The sequence below is a fragment of the Piliocolobus tephrosceles genome, chromosome 7 (assembly GCF_002776525.5).
Source record: "Piliocolobus tephrosceles isolate RC106 chromosome 7, ASM277652v3, whole genome shotgun sequence".
In the NCBI taxonomy this organism is placed as follows: domain Eukaryota; kingdom Metazoa; phylum Chordata; class Mammalia; order Primates; family Cercopithecidae; genus Piliocolobus; species Piliocolobus tephrosceles.
The window spans coordinates 16,096,160-16,119,180 of record NC_045440.1 but is presented as its reverse complement, the minus strand read 5'-3'; the positions used below and the strand labels follow the sequence as shown (position 1 = coordinate 16,119,180).

Below are 23,021 nucleotides of genomic sequence, written 5' to 3'. Positions count from 1 at the left end.
TCAGTAAATATATACTGAGAGACTACAAAAATAACTCAATATATTATTTTAAAAGTCTAATACTTACAAGGATTTTTTTAAGAAATTTCATATATGACTTCTCTTGTTCTTTAAGGTGATCTATTAGATGAGTAAGGCGCTCAACATTAGCAGATCTCTCATTTTTCTCTACAAGATCTTCCCTCATGGAACTAGCTTTAGTAATATAATCACGAATTTGAACAAGCCTGCTTACAATCTGCAGGGGAAATATTTAAAAAAAAAAAAAGCATGAAGGTACACAATATATAAAACTGAGGATAATTAGTTCAATAGCAACAGTTTAATTTTTATTTCGAAGATAACAAAAGATACTTGGATTATTGTGTGATTTAATACATGCAAAAAATCGGAATCCAGCTTAGATTTTAATCAAAACATAATTAGTAACACTAAAAACTCCAATTGCTGTCAATTTAAAAATAAATTGAAAAATTTTAATCTACAGTATGTGAAAAATTTTACTTCTACAACTGCACATTAAAGTATTTATATAAATTTCCCTAATGTTTACATAATAGTTATAAATTAAATGTATTATAGTTTTGCAACTACTTTCCAAAAGAATTATATTTCCATTTTTAAAAATTCCTACAAAAATCTACTTATCACTTTGCTTCCAATCCCCCTTTACTAAAAACTGGCAATATGCTATATTGCAAATAAACAGAAAGAAGCCTGAATTAACCTGAATATGCCATTTCTAAAATTATTTTGGATAAACAGAAATTTACTCTATTTTAAGTAAATCTGGCAGATTAAGGAAGGGGATCAGTGAAGCACTTTAATTCCACCTAATTAAAATTCCTGTGTGCATAACCTAATTTTTTACATCTTAATGTTCATATTTTGAGGTTTGTGAAAAGAACGAGCAAAAGAAACAAATGTTATCACCTGGCTGCTCTCCATTGCAGGTTCTCCCCTCCCATCTTCTTCAGACACCTGACAGTTTTGCAAGAGGTCATTACTTAGAGCAGAAGCAAACAACTCTTTACATTGTGCTGATCCAATCGTTTCTCTGTTTGGGGGACTTGTAGATGTATCTTTGCTCTTGTTAGTATTAATCTGCATAGGCAAAAAGTTGAAGGGCTTTCGGTTTTCACTAAGTTGACGTTTGTTGTTAGCAGCTGTTGCTCTACCTTGAGAATCACTTCCAATGCTTCTCTACATATGAAAAAGAAATCAAATCACACAAACATTAATCTTATGACAAAATTTTGTTTTAACCCCAACGTTCTTAGTTTCACCATCAGATATTGATTCAGAAGGTGCGCACAAACAGCTGTGCAGTAAGACCTGAAATAGTTTTGGCTCTGTAACACTCTTTCACTAAAATATGAAAATTTGATTAGCATTTTCTAGACTTCATTTTGTTGAGACAATTCAACCGATAAATACGAACAAGATTAGTCTAAATGAAGTACAGACTGAGTACTCCTTATCCAAAATACTTCGGACAAGAAGTGTTACGAATTTCACCTTTTTTCAAATTTTGGAATATATGTATAAACACGAGATATATCCTGGGAAAGAGACCTGAGTCTAAACATAAAATCCATTAATGTTTCATGTGCACCTTATACACATAATCTGAAGGTAATTTTATACAACATTTTTAACAATTTCATGCACGAAACAAAGTTTTGATTGTGTTTTCACTGTAGCCTGGTCAGGTGTGAAATTTTCCACTTATGTCGGCACTTAAAAAATTTTGGATTTTGGAGCGTTTCAGATTTTCATGTTAGGGATGCTCAACATGTCCTAGGACCATGGATCACATTTTAACTCATACTGCTTTTTATTACTTGCTTATAGTATTTTTATGGGCTTTGGACCCAATGAATCAATGTAATTGAAGCTGTGTCTATATGAAGAACTATCTGAAAAAGCATTCAGCTCAGTGACTGACAGTTAAGTGTTCAATAATTGATAGATACAAATAAATGATACATGATCATCACCAACATCATTATCCTACTTGAATCTACCTTTCTACATTTTTGGAAATGTGTGTGTCTCTATGACATAAAGACCTGACAGTAAAATATTTGTGAAGAATTTATTATCATTTCTACTTGCTTTTAAGATCTAAACTTTATTTTGGTGATTATAAATAGAAAATAGTTTCATTCTAAACTTGAGGTAATCCAGCACATCCCACACTTAGCCAATGATATATCTACTAAACTGGAACTTCCCATTACTTAATATCAATTTTATTCACTTACTAAAAAGCAAAATTTAGTTTCACAGTAAAATCACTTGAGTTAGTCGCACAACATAGTATAAAGTCCAGAAATACATGTCCTTAGCAAGTTTAGAAATGACACTTCATTTCCCTCTAAACAACACAGGACCATCCCCAGTGATTAAAATTCTTTTCGTAGGCACAGACACTTTTTAAAAAAATAACATAAAACCTCAATTTTCTATCCCTAAGACAAATCATTTAATCCATTTCAAGTATTTCTCACAGTAATAACTTGATTTTTAAAAATAATTCACAAACCTGATCTAAATCACTGAAGTTTATCCGCTGTTTCAGTTTCTCTAATTCTGCCTGCTCTGGAACAGACATCTGACTCATGTATCTACTGTGTGGAAATGTATGTGGAGCCTTCGTCCTTCGCCTTCCAACTCCTGGTGACGACTCCGGAGAAATATCATTAGTTACTCTTTTATCACTTTCTACACCAAACTTTTTCTTATTCTTTTCTGATGATCTATTTGCTTTCTTCTGTTGGCCACCCCAATCCTTTAAAAAAAGTAAAAGCAAAAGTTAACCTGGTCTCTATCAAACCAGGAAAACAGTTTGGTATAATTAAAAAGTTTTGGTCAGTTTTAAAATTAAAAATGACAAAACATTTTTGACAGACTTACACTCCTAAAGACAATTCTTTACTTCTACTAACCCATTTTTCCCTCATTACATCTACCCTAATTTTATAGCCCATCCTTCTGAAAATAGATTATTTTCTTATCAAGATCACTAACAAATACAAATCCTCAAATGCCAACCCTAAAATCAATCTGAGCATTTCCAAGAGGATTTTTTACAGTTATTTTCTATTATAAATAGAGAAATAAATTACAAATACCTTTACTGACCTCCAATAAACTCGGTATGTATCATAAAAAGATCTGAAATCAATTCAACCTAGGTTCTAAAACTAATTACTGTTTTCTGGAAAAACACTCCCCTGTGTGACCCTAGGCTATTTATTTTACTTCCTATAGTCTCAGTTTCCTAATCTCTAAAATACTGTCATCTTCAAAATAGGATTAAAAAGAATTCGTATCTAGCATTTAGCAAGCAATAAATATCACTTTTTATAGGTAAAAATGTACCTGATAATAGCTAATACGGAATTACAAAAGTGCTTACAGTTTTAACTGGAAACATTTTTATTTACTTCATTATACCCACATAACCTAATTCGTTCAACAAAAAGGTCTGTAAACTCCCACTTTATGCAATTGGAAGATTCTTTTAGTTACTAGTATAGTAAACCACTTGGGATATTTTCCTTATTTTAACAAAACCCCCTTCTTTACGAATTGTCCTTCCACCCAATCTATGAGTGAATATTTCTGCCAACCTGTTACACTACTTACCTCACCCCACCCTCGCCACAAAAGACTGAAAAAAGAAACATATCTAATCCAAATTAGCATAATCATACTTTAAAATTTCAAATTGGAACTAAGAGATAACTAGTCAGTACATAACTGCAACCATAGCTAAAAACTTTAGAACGACGAGACAGCCACAGTATATCACATGGACCAGAGGAGGGAAAACTGGTCTGTAAAGAGAAAGCTGGGTTAGGCAGATGCACTCAGAAGCAGAGTTAGGGTGGTGAAAATGTAATTCTTGACAACTTTCCAATTCCTTCTCCCAATCCCTTCCTAAAACCCAGCTGCATGCCTTAAACATGATTTCCATAAAAAAATACTTTTACATCTTTATATAAATAGTAAATCTTCTTTCTGGCTTAAAAGCTAACTCAATTTGATTTCCGTGTCTTCAGTTAATACAATAAACGGCCCAGGGACCCTTAATATCTTGGCCAGAAAGTATTTACAAAGAGCATCGGTGAGTTAAATTTGGTCAGGGGGCAAATTGCATTTTAACGTCAATAGCCAACAACACACCATGAAGAGTAAGGTATCATACCATATTGTTGAGCCTGTCATCAACATTCTCATTGCTCCAATTTGGTAAATCCTCATCATTCATGCCATCTTCAAAAGGACCTCCTCCTGTGGCCATACTGGCTTTAACAATTAACTCTCTGCAAAACAAGTTAAGAACTGAGCTTTAACAAATAAAAACAAACTCGATTTTTAAATCATTCCAAGAAGTGTAGCAATATAATCACTGAAGCACTGATTTTATGAACTAAAATGAGGCACTGTCAACCACATCACAAACAAACTGATTTAGCTGTGATAGGCATATTATGATTAAAATGAGTTGGGTAGCTGGAATGACAGAGAAAAGAAAATCCCTGATTATACCTTATGCACACTAGTCTACATGCTTGAAGATTACTTACTTAATTCAACACAGTCCCAAAAGGTAGAACAATAAGGTAAGAAAAATGTCATAAACAGCTAGAACCAGAACTTCTCTCAGGAAATAAAGTATCTCTGTTCTGACAATGGACTTGGGATGAAGATGATACTCTGAAAACAGGCATTAGTTGTGTGCCAAAGATTCAAAGAGGGGAGAACTGCTCTGCAAGAAACAAGAAGAAAGTTTGGTTTTAACAGGAAGGAAGGTACCATACTAAGATGATAAGAAGGTGGAGAAAGAGAAGCAGGACTAGGGCCAAAAAATTCAAAAGTGCAGTGGCTAGAAGACATTTTAAGAACAGTGATGCTTACCACCCTACTTTAATTTGTATTAGTGCTTTCTCTAAATCTTGGTAAAGACTACCACACTCAAATCCTCCCCATAAAAATGGAGTTTTTGCTTGTATATGGGAAAATCAAGAAAGGGACTGAATTTCATACCTGGATCAAAGAGATGAGAAAAAGCAGTAGCAATGGTGGAAGTAGAGGTTCAAAGGCAGAGATGATCATCAGAAAATAATATTTCTGCATAATCTTGCGGAAGACTTTGGATTTCCACTAGCTGTGGAATTGTACAGGTTGAAGGGGTGCTAGTTGAAAGAGGAGAGGTTGAGATAATTTTATCTAAAATTCAAGGGACAGGAAAAGCCATTAATCCACAAACAAAAGCACTGACACTCGAAAGAGACAGTTTGGCCAAGGTCATTCAGCTAAAAATGGCAATAAGAAAGTATTAATAGGCTGGTTGCAGCGGCTCATGCCTGTAATCCCAGCACTTTGAGAGGCTGAGATGAGCAGATCACTTGAGATCAGGAGTTCAAGACCAGCCTGGCCAACATGGTGAAACCCCATCTTTACTAAAAATACAAAATTAGCCGGGCATGGTGGCAGGTGCCTGTAATCCCAGCTACTTGGGAGCCTGAGGCAGGAGAATCGCTTCAACAGAGGAAGCCAAGATTGTAGTGAGCCAAGATTGCGCCATTGCACTCCAGCCTGGGCGACGAGCGAAACTCCATCTCAAAAAAAAAAAAATTAAAATTAAAATTAAATAAATAGTAATAATTATAAAAACCCAAGTTGCTTTAATTCTGAGATCTTAACTCATCCCAATCACTACAGAAAAAATATCAAAAGGATTATCAACTCTGAAAAAGTAGAATTTGTCCCACAGATGTTTTCATGCTAGAATATCTATTAGAATAACACATTACATCAACAAATTATATAGCAAATTAAATTTTATCTCAAAATAAAAATGATAAAATTCAACAAAATATTAATTTAAAAAACCTTAAAAATCACAAATACATTGACCATTCCCATTATATTTTACTGTTCGTTTTTTTAATGAGCATATATTACTTTAATAATTCTCTAAAGAGTTGAAAAGAAGTATATTTTAAACCAATAGTCAACATTATGCTTAAAATAAGACACGAAGGACATCCCTAATAAAGACCAAAATAGGAATGCTACGTATCAGTTACTTAGCATTCTTTCAGAAAGTCTATCAAGCAGAAAAATATGAAACAGAAATATTAACATTGATAAAAGAAAAGGTGGTATTCTTAAAGAGTCTGTGTTTTTAAAAATCTAGAGAACATCAAAGTATCACCAATACCACTTAGAAAACATAATGGGGAAAAATGATGCCACTTATAATGGTAACAAATATATAAAATGTCTAGGAATAATAATTTGGCTTCATGTCAAGAAGCACTATTAAACTCTATAAAACAATATGGGCGAAAACATGTGAATAAGTAGAAAAAGTATCTTCCATGATGGGAAAGTAAATATTACAATCAACCACTTTTTCTACATGCACATTGGCTTAATGTAATTCCAATTAAGATTCCACTGGAATTCTCCTTAGAACTTGACAAAATAATTCTAAAATTTATCTGGAAGAATGAACAAGTCAGGAAAAAAGCTACCATCTGTAAAATAAAAGCAAGAATAGCAACAGAGGTCAGGAGGTTAGAAAGCTAATCCAACTTAGCTGTCTATATGGTTAAATTAGTACTAGCTGAGGAACAAAAACACTCAACTACATGCAGCCAGAAAAATGTGGTTAGGAAAAATTAGTGACAGCTAACACATTTTATTTTGCTTACTATATGCCAAACACCATGCTAAAATATTTTATGTCCATTATGTCATTTAACCCTCACAACAATTCTATGATGTAGGAGTGAGCAACTGATAGAACTATTTGCTAACAGATTTGAAAAACATACATTTAGAGCTTTAACAGTTTTTCTTAGTATTCTTCACCTCAGTGACAGAAGAGAGAAAAAATGGTTTGAGTCACTACTTTCTCAATTCTCCCAAGAATGGTACATATCCAGAACCATCCATCCCAGACACACAGAAAAAAAGTTAATTCACAGTAGCCTTAGGGTATTGGAGCTTAATTCTCTCCCAACTGAGAAAGGTTGCCTTATATCACATCATCAAAATAGTCAAAGATTAAAACAGAATTTTAAACACAAGATTTGGAAAAGACAAGAAAATGGAATGGTTTTTAAAAGAGAACTTACTAAATTTATAATACAAAGAAATAAAAAATGAAAAGTTCAATAGATTTTACTCATATTAAAGTAAATCCTAAGTATGCTGAGAATAGTAAATCAGAGCTTGGGAGGAAAAAAAATCTGAAAGAGATATGAAGTATAGTTAATACCTTTGTTATACAGAGAATTTGTTTTAAAAAAATAAAACTGGAGAAATATAAGCAAAACAAGTAGTTTGCAAAAAAAAACACAAATATACAAAGTCCAGTTGCAAATTAAAAATAAACTATTAAATTTGCTAACTTTCATATAAATTACTTATTATCTAATTCTGACGGTAGTAGAGGGAAAATGAAATTCTCAGACACTATATTGAGAATATAAACCAGTATAACATTTCTGGAAAGCATTTAGGCAATACTGTATCAAGAACTAAAACTGAGTTTTTGACGCAGTAATTCTACCTCTTCATAAGTAATCTGAGAAAACAACCTTAAATGTGGTGGAAAGAACTATAATGAAGTTATTATGCTATAACTGTGATAAATTAAAATATAACACTAAACGTCAAAGGACAAAAATCAATGCTTTCAGACAAACTGTACTACACCTGCGGGGTAGAATACTAAGTACCCTTCAAAATATGTAATTATGAAGACACGACAATATAACCTGTCGTTATATCATGGAAAAAGTAATATAAAAAAGTAAAAAAGCTGTATGAAAAATTATACATAAAATTTTTTAAACAAAGTTAAGAAACTTCATTAAAATGCTTTCACAAAAGCAATTATTGGTTACAGGGTAGGCACTGGTGATCTTTCTTCTTTTTTCGGTCTCATGTATTTTCAGGAAACAGTTTACGTAATTATTTATACTAGAAATATACTTTAAAACTTTAAAAAATAATTAATATCCAGAGAAGTATATACAGTGAACCAAAATGACTAATTTAAATAAAATATTTTGCAACTACTGTTTTCTATATATCACATAATTTGTAATATTGAAGAATAAAACAAGCATGCAATAGAAGTGATGCCACATTTAAAAGTACTAAAAGCAATTGTTTTGAAACGTAAATTGGAAGGGAAAACAAAGACATTTAAGTCAAAATTATTACATATCATTTTTATCTTAAAAGAGTATGTTAGCTACACTTTCTATCAATAGAATAATGAAGCAACAGTAAAGTAAGATAAATGTATTAAGAATGTATCTGGGGCCGGGCGCTGTGGCTCAAGCCTGTAATCCCAGCACTTTGGAGGCCGAGACGGGTAGATCACGAGGTCAGGAGATCGAGACCATCCTGGCGAACACGGTGAAACCCCGTCTCTACTAAAAAATACAAAAAACTAGCTGGGCGAGGTGGCGGGCGCCTGTAGTCCCAGCTACTCGGGAGGCTGAGGCAGGAGAATGGCATAAACCCGGGAGGCAGAGCTTGCAGTGAGCTGAGATCCGGCCACTGCACTCCAGCCTGGGCGACAGAGCGAGACTCCGTCTCAAAAAAAAAAAAAAAAAAGAATGTATCTGGGTCGAGGTGCGTGTATCACGAGGTCAAGAGTTTGAGACCAGCCTGGCCAACACAATGAAATCCCATTTCTTCTAAAAATACAAAAATTAGCCAGGCTTGGTGGCACACGCCTGCAGTCCTAACTACTACGGAGGCTGAGGCAGAAGAATCAATTGAACCCAGGAGGCAGAGGTTGCAGTGTACTGAGATTACGCCACTGCACTCCAACCTGGGCAAAAGCAAGACTCCATCTTAAAAAAAGACTAGAAAGAATGTTTTACCTTCTATTTTCCTATTACAATAAATTCCCCCTAAAATGCAGAGCTTGTTCCAAAGACCTATTTCTGGTTAATGACTTTGAACACTACTAAAATAAGTTTTTAAAACAATTTTAAAACTGTACACTGTAATTTGTTGGAGAAAAATAATTTTTTTTCAATATTTTTTGAAAGAAAAATTAGTAAAATCTTATCTAGTAAGTTGGTAAAATAAACAATTTCATCCACTGTTACACTGTGACTGCCATGGGAGTAGAACACTTGATAACTTAATGATGATACCAAATGTATTTAGAAGGCACAGTATTAGTATGCCTTTAAAAAGTAAAACTGTAAGTATGAAGCTAAAGAAATTATTGCATATGGATCAATTCTTAACATATTAACATTTCCAACATTTCCCAAAAATATTAAGTATCTCCCTCATAAGAGGTAATGGCATGTTATTTCTTTTTTATGCCAACCTCTTTAACCACCTCAATGTCACCATTAAAAATACAGGATCTGTGCCTTCTAAATTTTATTCTGCAAACACATTAATGTAAACTAGTATTCAGAAATACAGAAAGTATTCCAATAACAAAAAGACTTAAGGATGTACAGAATACCAATTCAAGCAAAATTTCTGGGCAGCATCAATAGAACTTGGTGACTATAGTTCCCCCTTACTGCAGTTTGGTATTGCAGGATTACAGTTACCCATACTCAACCATGGTCAGAAAACAGGTGGGTACAGTATAATACGTTATTCTGAGCGACAAAGACCACATTCTTGTAACTTTTATTGCAGTATATCCTTGTGACTATTCTATCTTACTAGTTGTTAACCTTTTACTCTGCCTAACTTATAAATTAAACTTTACCACAGTACATACATACAGGAAATAACATACACATAGAGTTTGGTACTACCCACAGTTGCAGGCATGCACTGGGGGTCTCTGAAAGGTATCCCACACAGAAAAGGGCAAATTACTGTATTATGACGTGGGCGATAAGGAAATGGAGGAGTTAAAGGATAAACCCTAGGTTGCTAGAAACTGGGTATGTGACACATAGTTAAACTAATTAGAAAAGCAACAAGTTTTCTTTGTTGAGAGATGATGATGATAAGTTATAGAAATGCTGAGTTTGAGGTGCCTATAGTGCACCCAATTAAACTGTCTAGTTGACAAATAGTGACCTATCTCTCAAGAGAGAAATCGGGGCTGGAGAGTCATCCACTCAAAAAGTGGGACAGAGGACTCAGGGAGACGATAAAGAGTAAGAGAAGACCAGATCTTAAATACACTGGTATTAAATAGAGAGACAGAGGAAAAGGACACAGTAATATATTAATGAGGTACAGAAAGAAAGGAGGGAAACCAGGAGAGCCTGTCAAAAGGGGAAAAGTGTATCAAGGAGAATGTGATAAGAAACCAGTTACCTTGCTAGATAAGAGAAGGACTGAGAAGTATCGTCCTGGATTTAGCAACACGGTTACTATTGACCTTGGTGAGAAATTTCAGCAGGGGTGGTGAGGGTTAATTCCATAACTGAAACATACTATTGGGAGGAAGGGGAATAATAAAGGAAGTAATTAGCTAACATTTTTAAGGAATCAGCCTATGATGAGAAGCAAGCAGAGACGGTCATAAAGAAAGTTTTATTAAAATAGAAGTATCTTGAGTATGTTTACAATTTGCTGGTAAGCAGGGAGATACTGATCAGGAGTGGTGGCTCATGCTTGTAATCCCAGCACTTTGGTAGGCCGAGGCGGGTGGGTCACCTGAGCCAGGAGTTTGAGACCAGCCTGTCCAAAACGGCAAAACTCTGTCTCCACTAAAAATACAAAAATTAGCCAGGTGTGGTGGCATATGCCTGTAATCCCAGCTACTCAGGAGGCTGAGGCAGGAGAATAGCTTGAACCCAGGAGGCGGAGGTTACAGTGAGCTGAGATTGTGCCATTGCACTCCAGCCTGGGCAAAAAGAGAGAAACTCCGTCTCACAAAAAAAAAAAAAAAAAAAAAAAGAGGGAGATACTAAAAATGCAGAAGAGAAAGGAGATAAGCAACTAGCATGTGGGCTGTGAGAAACCAGGGGCCACTGGGATCCAGAGCAAAAGACCAACGATTAGCTTTAGACAGGAACAGGAACACCTCCTTAACTGAAAAAAACAAGAAAGGATGGAATCGGTTGTAGGCTGGCTAGCAGCTGTGGTGGTAGGAAACCAAGGGTGCTCCTAAGTGTTGTGAAGAGGAAAGACTGTACTTTAAGTGTGAGGGTGAGACAGCAGTGTCTGAGAGATCGTAGAAAAGTAGGAAAAGGAGAATGACTCTGAAGAGCAGTACGGACTCAGGGAAATGAGAGACTATTCACTGATATAACAAGTACCACAAATTTTTTTTTCCAGCAGTGCTCATAAGCCTCAGCAGGAACACTCCACTAAATCCATCCGAGGTTGAAATTTTGCCAGGCAAGTTTAACAGAAAGACAGTAAGATAAGAAAGCTGAAGCTATAAGAAAACAATTGGTAGAAGTGATTGATGACAGTACTATGGGCAGCTGAACGGGGATAAAAATAAAATCGTTCTACTTTAAACATGCACTTCTACTCATGCTACACTTTACTAAACAAAGTTGAAACTATTATTTCCAAGTTTCATTTAGCTATTTTTGACAGCCTTAGTGGGCTTATCGTTTTTACAAAGACACAAAAACGAAAATATACTATGGCAGTATTAAGCCACTTTCAATGACTAATTTTTTTTTTTTTTTTTTTTTTAAGAAAATCCTGTTAGGCTGGGCGCAGTAGCTCACGCCTGTAATCCCAGCACTTTGGGAAGCCAAGGTGGGCGGATCACGAGGTCAGGAGTTGAAGACTAGCCTGATCAACATGGTGAAACCCTGTCTCTACTAAAAATACAGAAATTAGTCAGACGTGGTGGCCCGTGCCTGTCATTCCAGTTACTTGGGAGGCTGAGGTAGAAGAATCCCTTGAACCTGGGAGACAGAGGTTGCAGTGAGCCGAGACTGCGCCACTGCCCTACAGCCTGGGTGACAGAGCAGACTCCATCACACAAAAAAAGAATATCCTGTTGCAGGATTCCTACTACAGACGTATTACGATAGAATATCACAGTATTAATTACCATGAAAATACCTATGACTACAGTTTACCTTTGAGATAAGAATATAAGGTAAAGAACAAATTCAAAGTAATCGAATAATCAGGATGGATGCAGTGGCTCATGCCTGTGATCCCAGAACTCTGGGAAGCCAAGGCGGGTGGATCACTTGATTCGCCTGGTCAACATGGCGAAACCCTGTCTCTACTAAAAATGCAAATATTAGCCATGTGTGGTGGGGCACGCCTGTAATCCCAGCTGTTTGGAAGACTGAGTAAGGAGAATCAATTGCTTGAACTCAGGAGGAGGGGGTTGCAGTGAGCCAAGATGGCTCCACCACACTCCAGCCTGGACAAAAGAGCAAGACTCTGCCTCCAACAACAACAACAACAAAAACCCAAAGTAACCAGTAAAGAAAAAAAATTATTTTTTTCTCAAATGGCATTAAATTACTCATAGTTCCCTCTGAAAATATCCATCCAAGACATTCTTGTAATTTTCCTGACAGTAACTGGCTCACGGTTTCACTCTCTGCTTCATTCCCTGCTTTCATGACCTAAACACTTGCAATGACTTTTCTAGGACTCTGGCCTCAATTCCAATATCCATCTCATCTTCTCTATTCCAATACTGAACTGATCATTTCTTCGGGATCCTGAACTTCTGAAGTTCCTCTTTCTGATCATAAGTTTTTGCATTCTACTTCTCTCACTTTATTCCTGCTGAAACTGCTCTTGGCCTTCCTGAATACTACCAGCCCCTTAATCATTTCTCTCTCCCTAAATCCACCAATACCTTGATTCCTTACTCAAACCCAAACCCAAGTCAGTCATTCCAAAAAAGCCTTGCTAGCTAGCAGCCTTCACTTCCTCACCTACTTGCCTATTGTGTCAACTCAATTCTGGTTAAACCCCATCTGTTTTCCCTGCTACTATTCTTAAGCTGTCAAAAAGTGGGGAAACAGTCATAAAATGGCATTAACTGTGATCACTATCAAGGTATGCTACACTCCACATACACATATACTTTTAAAATGTAAGTTTACTCCATTAGGTAAGGCACCCTGTCTGTTGTGCACACTGCTGTATCTCTAGTACTGTAGCCATTACACACCACGTTGTGGGCCACTCAATCAAATCTGTAAAAATGGAAGTACTGCTATGTATCTCCGGTTGCCTTCTTAGTTCTGTACTGTGAATCTCACAGCCTTACTACTTTCTCCAAGTCTCAAATCCACTTTCCTCCCTCAGAAAAAAATTGCCAAATCTTCCACTGAAAAAACCCAGGTCTTTCAATTTAAGTTAACTCAATTACCCTTTATTTTTATTCCTCTTATCCATCATCTTCCCCAATGTGCTAAAAGGAAAATTTTATAACTAATTTTATAATTATTGTTTATTTTACTAAGCCTACCATACAGCAATCACTCTAGTATTAACTCTAATACACACTCACATGTGACCCTTCCCTTGAGTTCCATTTTTCTTGCCCTGTTTTGTTAGTCTTCCAATTAAAAAAAAAAACCCACTGAGAATTATAATTAAGATACACGTCAACTACCTATTTGTACTTTCTCATAAGTCTCATTTGACATCCTCACAGGAGAGCTATAAAAAAAAAATCTGTCTGCTTTTGTGGAAAGTAAGAATATGTATTAATTTCTACAAAACTTTGTTTTTTTTTCTTTTTTTTTTTGAGATGGAGTCTCGCTCTGTCGTCCAGGCTGGAGTGCAGTGGCACAATGTGAGCTCACTGCAACCTCCCCCTCCCAGGGTCACGCCATTTTCCTGCCTCTGCCTTCGTAGTAGCTGGGACTACAGGCGCCCGCTATCACGCCCGGCTAATCTTTTTTGTATTTTTAGTAGAGATGGGGTTTCACCATGTTAGTCAGAATAGTCTCAATCTCCTGACCTCATCATCCGCCCACCTCAGCCTCCCAAAGTGCTGGGATTATAGGCGTGAGCCACCGCGTCCAGCCGATTTCTACAAAATTTTCAAAATGAACTTTCTTAAAATTTTAACAGTAGAATTAAATTTAGATTATTTCTTTCTGAGGTTTTTTATGAGAGATATTATTTCTAAAAAGCTTTTAACAAACTTCTAATTATCTTTTAGTCATTTTTCCAAACTGTCCTTTGCAAACAATTATTTAACTTCTCCTAGTAAACTTACATTCTACAGCCCTGACTTTATTCTACTGGACAGAGAATACCTTTATGTCACTTGCATGTGACTATGCACTAAAAGTAATGTTTAAAGTAATTTTATACCAGGAAAGGGAGAATGAAGTACAAAAAAGAATAATAATTTTAGACAACTAAACTTCGGCCAAGGTATAACAAGTTCAAAAAGTAGAGTTCATGAACAGCCAATTAATAGGAATGTTGTAGAAGAGAACCCGAAATTAAATGTATTTGGTAAGAGAGGCTATTCAGTTATAGGACAAATTCAAACAGGTTAAAAAATTCTGGGAAGACAAATAAATTTCAAACGGTACTGCATAAACCATTCTAGTACTTAACAATTACGAATGACATGGCCTTTCCTAACAAAGATATACGGGCAGGCCAAAGCAGCATGCCGAAAAGCAGAGCAAACAGGGCGGTGAACCCAGAATGTTTGTTTACTAAGCAGAGAGGGTCCTCAGTCATGCACTGTTATTTTGATAGCAGTGTCCACCATAAAGTCTTCTTCAACTCTAATACAAAGGATAATACAGATCATAATGTCAAATTACCTGTTTAGAAACTAGTTTTTGCAGCTCAGAAACTGCTCCTTTCCCACTCCACACTTCAAAGCTGTTTCCTGCTTAGGATTAAAAATATATATCACTTAAGTAAATTACTTACAAAACAAATACTACAGTTTTGGTCTAAAATATGTTTACAAAGATCAAAAGGGAAAAAATATAATTTATCCATATTTTAAAGTTACCTGAATTCTTTTGAAAACAGTGTGATATGCATAAATGCTTAAATCCTCCAAACTTCTAAAATCCTACCAAACAGCAAAGTGGTATCTACTTCGGAAGAGTATAACAAAGATGGTTAGCCCTAATTATCCTTTAATAGTCTATACCAAAGTTTACCCCTCTGATAGATAGAGCTTCCTGTTACTCAAACTATTTAAGAACCTCGTATATCCGATGATTTTAAAATGTTTGCTCATTTAAAAGCTATTGTACTTCACAATAAAATAACCCTGTCACTACATAAATACTAGGTTTCCCTTCATTTCAAAAACTCTGTATTATATTGGTGTTTAGTGGCCCTTACCAGGAAGGTGCTAGGGAAAGAAGGAGCAGGTGCACCCGAGGCTCTCCAACACCCACTCCCGTAACCAGAGAACACCAGCAGGTGGAGTCTGGAAAGCGGTTATGGGGCGGGGGTGGTAGGGGCGCCCAGAAAGCCCGCTTCTTCCAGCGCCCAAACACGAACATTCACCCGTAAGACACACGATACAGACCTCAACCCGGCCAAAATAATAAAATAAAATAAACCAGGCGAGTTCCTGGGGGGTGGGCCGAGGGATGCAAAGTTGGCGCGCCCAGCCTCCCTGGCGTGGCCTAATCCCCAAACGCCAGTTTCTGCAAATCAAGCAACGTTTCCCCCAGTCCCACTTGGCAATTTAGTCTTCCCTGGTTCTAGGCCCAATTCTAACTAGATCTGCAGGAAAGGAGAAAAAAGGGGCAATAGTAACTACATTAACATTCCCAAGAACGCCTCCCCCGGCCCCTCGGCTCCCACAACACCAAGACGGCGGAAATCCTCCAGCTCAACGCCCAACAGCAACTCTTCCGAGTCGCGTCGCTCCTCATCCGCCCTTCTGCACCCCAACTCTGGACACCGAGAGCTCCACAGCATAAAACAGGAGGGAACGCGGGGATGAACTATGGCCACCAAGGCCTGTTTCTCTGAGAACTCGACCCAGTTCCCCTGGCACCCAAACCAGAGCCCCCGCTCCGCTTCCTCCGCCCGCAAGGGGCATTCCCGGAGCCACCGGGACGCGGAGCGGCCTACCCGGCAGGGCCAGTAAGAGGGACGAGGAGAGAAGAAGGGGGTCCTGCAGTCACCAACGCGTCCCGAGGTGCTCACCCGGGGATTCCGGCGGTCGGTCCTGAGGAAGGGGGCGGACTGTCCGCCTCGGGCACAGGAAGCCCGGGGCAGGAAGACCCGGGAGCCTAGCGAGGAGGCGTGGGCTGGTGGCCAGACCCAACAGGGCCAAGTGTCCTGCAGCCGTTACTCTCCCGCCCCTGGGGCGCGCCGCCCTCGGTTGCCAAGGGCTGGGGACGCGCAGGCATTACCTCTACATGCAGCAGCCTCTCCTGTCAAGGGCGGAGCGGCGGTCAGCCCCCACGACCCGCCACCGGCAGCGGTCAGCCCTTGGAAACCGCAGCAGAGAGGCCCACACGTTTCTTGGCTGCCTTGGCGCCAATGGCCGCCTTTTCGACCTCAGCTACGCAGCGCCAACCGCCGCAGCCACCGCCATCTTAGGATCTCATTGTGGTGGGAGAAGCGGGGCGGGGGGACTGCAGAGGGGGCAACGCGCGGCGGAACATGCGCCGTCTCCTCGGCAACGGCCGCGCGGGGGCGAGAAGTCGCCCGGGCGGGAGCCGCAGTGCGAGCTACACGCTAGGCTGGAGTCATGTGACCCGCCGGAGTCTGTGGTGTCGCTTCTGGCTCTCTAAGTCGAAAACAGATTAAACGAACGAATCCGCCCCCCACGCCCAGGAACTACGTATCCCAGAATGCCACCTAGACCGCACCCCCCCCCCCCCAGCCCGTGTTGTAAACGCCTGCCAACCACAGGTGCAGGACTACAGATCCCAGCATGCTGTGTGCTTCCGGCGCTGATCGCGGAACGTGGGGCCCTAGGCCTATGCGGAAGTGGATTGGTCCCTCAACCAATGAAGAAAGAGTCGAGGCGCTGTGGCGTTTTTTCGTGGGGGTGTCAGCTCCGGCGGTGCAGGAAGAAGGAGCCAAGAGCGGGATCACTCTTCTGCTCCTTCCTCACCCCCAACCCGGTCCCAAAGAGGTGGAAACAGAAGGACACTTACAATGTAGTCCAGCCTCCTGATTTTACATATGAGGGGATTGATCCACGGAAGTTAAACAATTTGCCAAACGTCATATGTACTCCTGAGTGGGAGAATCATAAATATTGTTGATATTAATGCCAGTTTTGGTTAATGTCCTTTTTCCTTAAAAGAGCCAGATGATTTTAATCCAAACTTAATTTCAGTAAATTTTCTCTGAATTATCTTTTTATTTATACTCTCCTGTTACAGCTCTGTTAAGATTTGTAAATTGGCAGATCCTGTCTTTAAAAAACACACAAAAATCTATAAAGTGACAAGGCCTTCGATGTGCCTGACTGGAAAGTTAAAACACGTGTCAGTTTTAGTTGAGCGCAAGGGCATTCTTCTAGTTTTACGCAGTTTGTAATTACAGGATAACTTTTTAAGCAAAATAAAGGTAAAAAGAGGAATTGCTTTCTGGGTCTGAACAATAAAAACAAATTGTTCCTGAAACAGTAGATCTGCATCTCGGTACACAATTCAGATAAAGCTCTTCTAACCCGCTGCAGTTCGCCACTGTAGGTTCAGTCGTGAGTGCATTGATCGTTTGCACTAATACTCGTTTGTCAGACACTTTTTCCTCATATTCTGTGTGTGTATCGTTAAGTACTGAGGTAGCAAAAATATAGTCCCTGCCGTTGAAGAGCTCATTTTAATTAAGGATGGGAAAGTGGAGTATGATGTAAATAAATTTTGTGTTGTAAAAAAAAGTGCTGTGGCAGCTGAGAACACCGAGCAGCTAAACGCTCAGGTGTTTATTGTAGTCCGGAATGCCCTATCCTAATTCCACCACTTCAGGATCCTGGACAAGCGACATGCCTTTCTGAGCCTTAATTGCCCCACCTATGAAATGAGGCAGAAGGAATAATGCTGCCTACCCTGAAGGGATTTTTTTAAAAAAGTTCTTAGAGTTTATTTTATGCCAGGCACAATGTAAAGCAGTTCAGTTGTTGTGATTTTCTTAATCTTGACAGCTACCCTGAAGAGGCTGGTTCTGCATCTGACCCGTTTTAGCAATGAAAGATTATATAAATCACACTTTTAGCAGCTACAAGTGGTAGAGCCTAGATTTAAAAGGAGGTCTGCCTGATTCCTTAAAGATTTTTTTAATTAAATAAAATGCATATGAAAACACTAGTGTATGTTGAGGCCCAAAATATTAGCCCTCATCGTTATTTTGTTGTATACATATGTATTATTATTAAACATATGTAGAAGCTGTTATCATTAAAACAATTCTAATTCAAAAGCATGAAATTATATTACCTACTAGTCATTATGTTTTCTGAATTTATGAAGCCCCAGAATGTCAATCCTATTGTTTGTTAGGAGATAGGAGGAATCTGAGAAATATTTACGTTGAAATGTGGAAGCTGTTATCATTAAAACAATTCCAATAAATTCGAAAGCATGAAACTATAATATCTACTAGTCATTATGTTTTCTGAATGTATGAAGCCCCAGAATGTTACTACTATTGTTTGTTAGGAGGCAGGAGAAATTTGAGAAACATTTACATTGAAAAAGGTTCTCAAACTCAAATATGAGCATTCCTGATCTTTGTAGGAGAAGAAGGAAAGAAAAAAACCAGAAAGCGATAAAATTATCCCTGGCTTTCAGAAATTTAACATCTATTTTTAGAAACAAACTTTATCAAAATGAGTCGATTTAGTATTAATAGAGTGTCACTATGCCAAACATATGATGTAGACTCTGACTGCTTTAGTAATTTAGATTTTTAAAATAGGGGTGTTCTGTCTCAGAGATAATGATAGCTCTAGGATTTATAGGTAAGACGAAATCAGGGGCAGCAGTCCGCGGAAATGTAGATAGGAAACAGAAGAATGGCCTCTAAGAGATAAACACTGAAACTGCATTTCAGTTTTCCACATTCAAGAGAACAGCCTAACACATGTATTAAATATGCAGGGGGTGGAAGTTCCAAATCGCAGAATGATGTTCAAGGAAGTGGGATATACCAAGAATACAGACCACCCATCCAGAATAAGCAATGGACAACAAGCAGACTGGCTGAAGTAGAAGATTTACATATGGTAAGTGATGGGGAGGTGGGAGAAGGCAAGGTTTATTAGCAGGTTGGGGCCAAACTATAGAAAGTCAACTACTTATCTAAAGAGTCTGAGCTTTGTTCTTCAAGTAGTGTGAAACCATTTGAGACTTTGAAAGAGGGCAATGCTGTAATGAAATGGTCATTTGAAGACTTCAATCTAGCGGCAATGTTTTGTAAAGACTAGGAAGAGAAGACAAGAAGAACAGGTGCCAACCTGTCATGAAGTAATGAAGGCTTGGCCAAAGGTAGTAGCAGGATGAATAAAGTAAGGGATTTAAATTTTTATTAACGTAAACTAAATCAGTTGTTAAGATGTGAAAATACTATTTCTGTTTCTTGATATGTGGTAGGACACTAACCAGGTGGTACTTACAAGATAACACAGCCAGGCACGGTGGCTCACGCCTGTAATCCCAGCACTTTGGGAGGCTGAGGTGGGCAGATCTTGAGGTCAGGAGTTCGAGACCAGCCTGACCAAAATAGTGAAACCCCCGTCTCTACTAAAAATACAAAAATTAACCAGGCATGGTGGCATGTGACTGTAATCCCAGCTACTCAGGAGGCTGAGGCAGGAGAATTGCTTGAACCTAGGAGGCGAAGGTAGCAGTGAACCCAGGTCATGCCATTGCACTCCAGCCTGAGCGAGAGTCTGTCTCAAAAAAAAAAAAAAACTTGGCACTATACTGTTTATCTCTTTAATCTATAGGCTCCTTATCCACAAATGGATTGTAAGCATGTGTGTGACAGAAACCGAACCTTTTGTACTTTTTATCCTTTGAAAAACAAGTTTTCTGCAATACCTAATTTTAACCTGCAGATGGTGATAGAACTTAAAGGAAAAATCTTCAGGGACAATACACTACTTTATAAATGGATGTTATTTGTTTTTATTACGTGATTTTTTGATACACCCAAAAGAATATATAACATACATGTAAACTTTATAGTACAATATTGACAACCGGGTGCATTATAAGCCTGTAATCTCAGCTACTTGGGAAGCTGAAGCTGGAAGATCACTTGAGGCCAGTCGCTCCAGACCAGCCTGAGGAACTTAAGGAGACTGTTTCTACATACATACATACATACATACATATGTACATAAAGTATAATAATGAGCAAAATACTCAAGAACCCACAACCTAACCTTGAATAGAATTTAATCAAAATGTGTCCGGGCAAGGTGGCTTGTGCCTGTAATCCCAGCACTTTGGGAGCCCGAGAAAGTTGGATCATTTGAGGTCAGGAGTTTGAGACAAGGCAACATGGTGAAACCCCGCCTCTACTACAACTACAAAAATTAGCCTGACATGCTGGTGTGAGCCTGTAATGCCAGGGAGGCTGAGGCAGGGCAATATCACTTGAGCCCGGGAGGCAGAGGTTGCAGTGAATGGAGATTGTGCCACTGCCCTCCAGCCTGGTGACAGAGCAAGACTCCATGTCAAAAAAAAAAAAAAGAATTTAATCAAAATGTTTAAGGAGTACTCCCTGCCACATTTTCTTCAAACTGTTTCTTCTTCTTTGCAGGCATAAGTACTATCCGGAATTCAATGTAATTCCTTCATTTTATTCATATGACTATGGATATCCCTAAATAATACGTTTGATTTTGCTTGTTTTCAAGCTTTATATAGATGATATCATACTGAATATATTTTTGCTTGACTTGCTTTTTTCATTCAACATTGTGTTTCTGCGATTCATCCATTTTAATGGGTATAAACCCTAAATTTATTAAAAGCAATATGTAAAATTAACTTTTGAATATTCCTTAAAAATATGACTTGGCTTTCTGGGTAACTTAATGGAAGAAGAGATTGGTCATGCCAAACAAAGGACTCATTGGAGGCCTCTGACCTAGTTCTTACACCTTTTGGTTAAATTTTAGCTCTGTTAATTTCTCTACCTTTTAATTTAGCCCAGAGTTTCTTAACCTTGGTACTATTGACAGTTTGGGCTGGGTGATTCTTGTTATGGGGTCGGTCCTGTGCGTTCCAGGAGGTTTAGCAACATCCCTGGCCTCTACACGCTGTATACCTAGAGCAAACCCCTGCCCATTGTAAAAACCAAAAATGTCTCCTGGCATTGATTGCCAAACATCCTCTGGAGTTTGGGGAGGGAGATTTTTCTTCCATAACTCTTTTGCTCAAAAACTTTAAAGTTGATATATATAGTCTAATCAACCAGCCATTATATAATTATATCAACTAATTCTATCAAATCCACATGCATCAGTTATGTTTCAAGGCTCTTTTTGCCTTGCTCTGTTTCCCCTATATCTAATTACCAGAACATCTCTCATTACTGCCTAGTTTGGATTCTTTATTATTAGATTTAAAAATACATAATTACTGCTGTCGACGTACAATATTAACGTTTATAACAGTCTAAACTGCCCCTTCCTTCATAACCGACTTATGTTCTTTTCTTTCAAAAATCACTCATTTAATAAATATAAGCCTTGTGATTCTGACAGTTTCATCTATAGTTGCATTTCATCAGTTTTCACATGGCTTTACTTCTACAGAATTGTGATTACTACATGATTCTTCCTGTGTTTTTCTCATATGTATGTTTTTATACCATCTTCTCTATTCACTGAAAATGTGGTCAAAGCTGCAATCATGTAGTAAAATCTTGAGTAAACTGCTTCCTTCCCAAGACACACCAAGTTGGAGAGGTTTAAACAAGAGATATGAGTAACAATTCTTAAAAACTACAAGGAAAATAATCTATATCTTTTTCCTTGTTTCCAACCAACCCTATACCAAAACAGTTAAACCAGAACTAGATAACTAGATATATGTTGGTAATTAAGTAGAAAAATTGGATAATTAGGTGAGGGAGTTCCAAAAATATGGAAATATGGGCTGATACGGATTTTGTTTCCCAATTCATAGGAAAAATGTTAGAAAGGCATGAAAATTAAACCTCAGCTTTTACTTTAAAAACGCTGTTAGTCAAAACAAAATGATATGAAATAAGGACTCACAATTGTCGTGGTTATAGGGGATAATCTGGAATGACTTTATAAAAGATGGTTTCTGGGTCAAGTAAGTTTTTATTCACAGAAATAAGGAGAGCTGCAGGTGACAACTAGATTTGCAATATGCATCCATACGGACTAGCAGAGGAGTATGCGGCATGATTGGGGTTGCAATGATCCACATTAAATCATGGCATTATGTAGGAAAGCTACAGCTGTATATATTATAATTTTTTCTTTTTTTGAGATATAGTCTCGCTCTGTTGCCCAGGCTGGAGTGCAGTGGCACAATCTCAGCTCACTACAACCTCCACCTTCCAGGTTCAAGTGAGTCTCCTGCCTTAACCTCCCAAGTAGCTGAGATTACAGGCACATGCCATGACACCCGGCTAATTTTTTGTATTTTTAGCAGAGACAGAGTCTCACCGTGTTAGCCAGGATAGTCTCGATCTCCTGACCTCGTGATCCACTCACCTCGGCCTTATAATTTTTATTTTACCATAAAAAGGCTTCCACATTGTGTTTCTCCCTCCATGAGAAAGATCCCAAAGTCAGGGAAGAACTAGCAAAACATATGTGAATTCAGATTAACCAGGTAAGAGAGAATGCCCTCTCTTTACCAGAAGAACTAAATAATCCCCAGGGCTAAAACCAAGGAAGTTGGATGGCAGGCCGGTCTATCCAGGACTCTCCCCAGTCTAGATAAGGAAACAAGTAAAACCCTGACAGTGGGTGAAACACACTGGTATTGAGGAGAGGTTTGTGGGTTAAAACAGGGGCTTGGATGTGGGCCCAGGTGGTCAAGCACTGGCCTACAGTGTGCCTGTTTAAGGATTAACAATATATGCTTTAGAAT

General features: G+C 38.2%; 1 protein-coding gene across 39 annotated transcripts in view; it reads right to left on the bottom strand.

Moving 5' to 3' along the window:
• PCM1 (pericentriolar material 1) overlaps positions 1 to 16,694 on the bottom strand; it is a 108,997-nt gene extending 92,303 nt beyond the window's left edge. For 20 of the 39 annotated variants that reach the window (XM_026453931.2, XM_026453934.2, XM_026453930.2 and 17 more), the window contains exons 1-6: positions 16,335 to 16,692; positions 14,769 to 14,836; positions 4,217 to 4,334; positions 2,549 to 2,794; positions 934 to 1,203; positions 68 to 238 (exon numbers count right to left, since the gene is read on the bottom strand). In XM_026453931.2, the coding sequence (XP_026309716.1) occupies positions 68 to 238; positions 934 to 1,203; positions 2,549 to 2,794; positions 4,217 to 4,312 (783 nt within the window). In that variant the 5' untranslated portion in view covers positions 4,313 to 4,334; positions 14,769 to 14,836; positions 16,335 to 16,692. Of the gene's footprint in view, positions 1 to 67; positions 239 to 933; positions 1,204 to 2,548; positions 2,795 to 4,216; positions 4,335 to 5,058; positions 5,208 to 14,768; positions 14,840 to 16,125; positions 16,275 to 16,334 lie in introns of those variants that run through there. The other 19 variants (XR_003309364.2, XM_026453923.2, XM_026453932.2 and 16 more) reach the window with 9 other exon arrangements.
• Between the last annotated feature and the right edge of the window lie 6,327 nt (positions 16,695 to 23,021).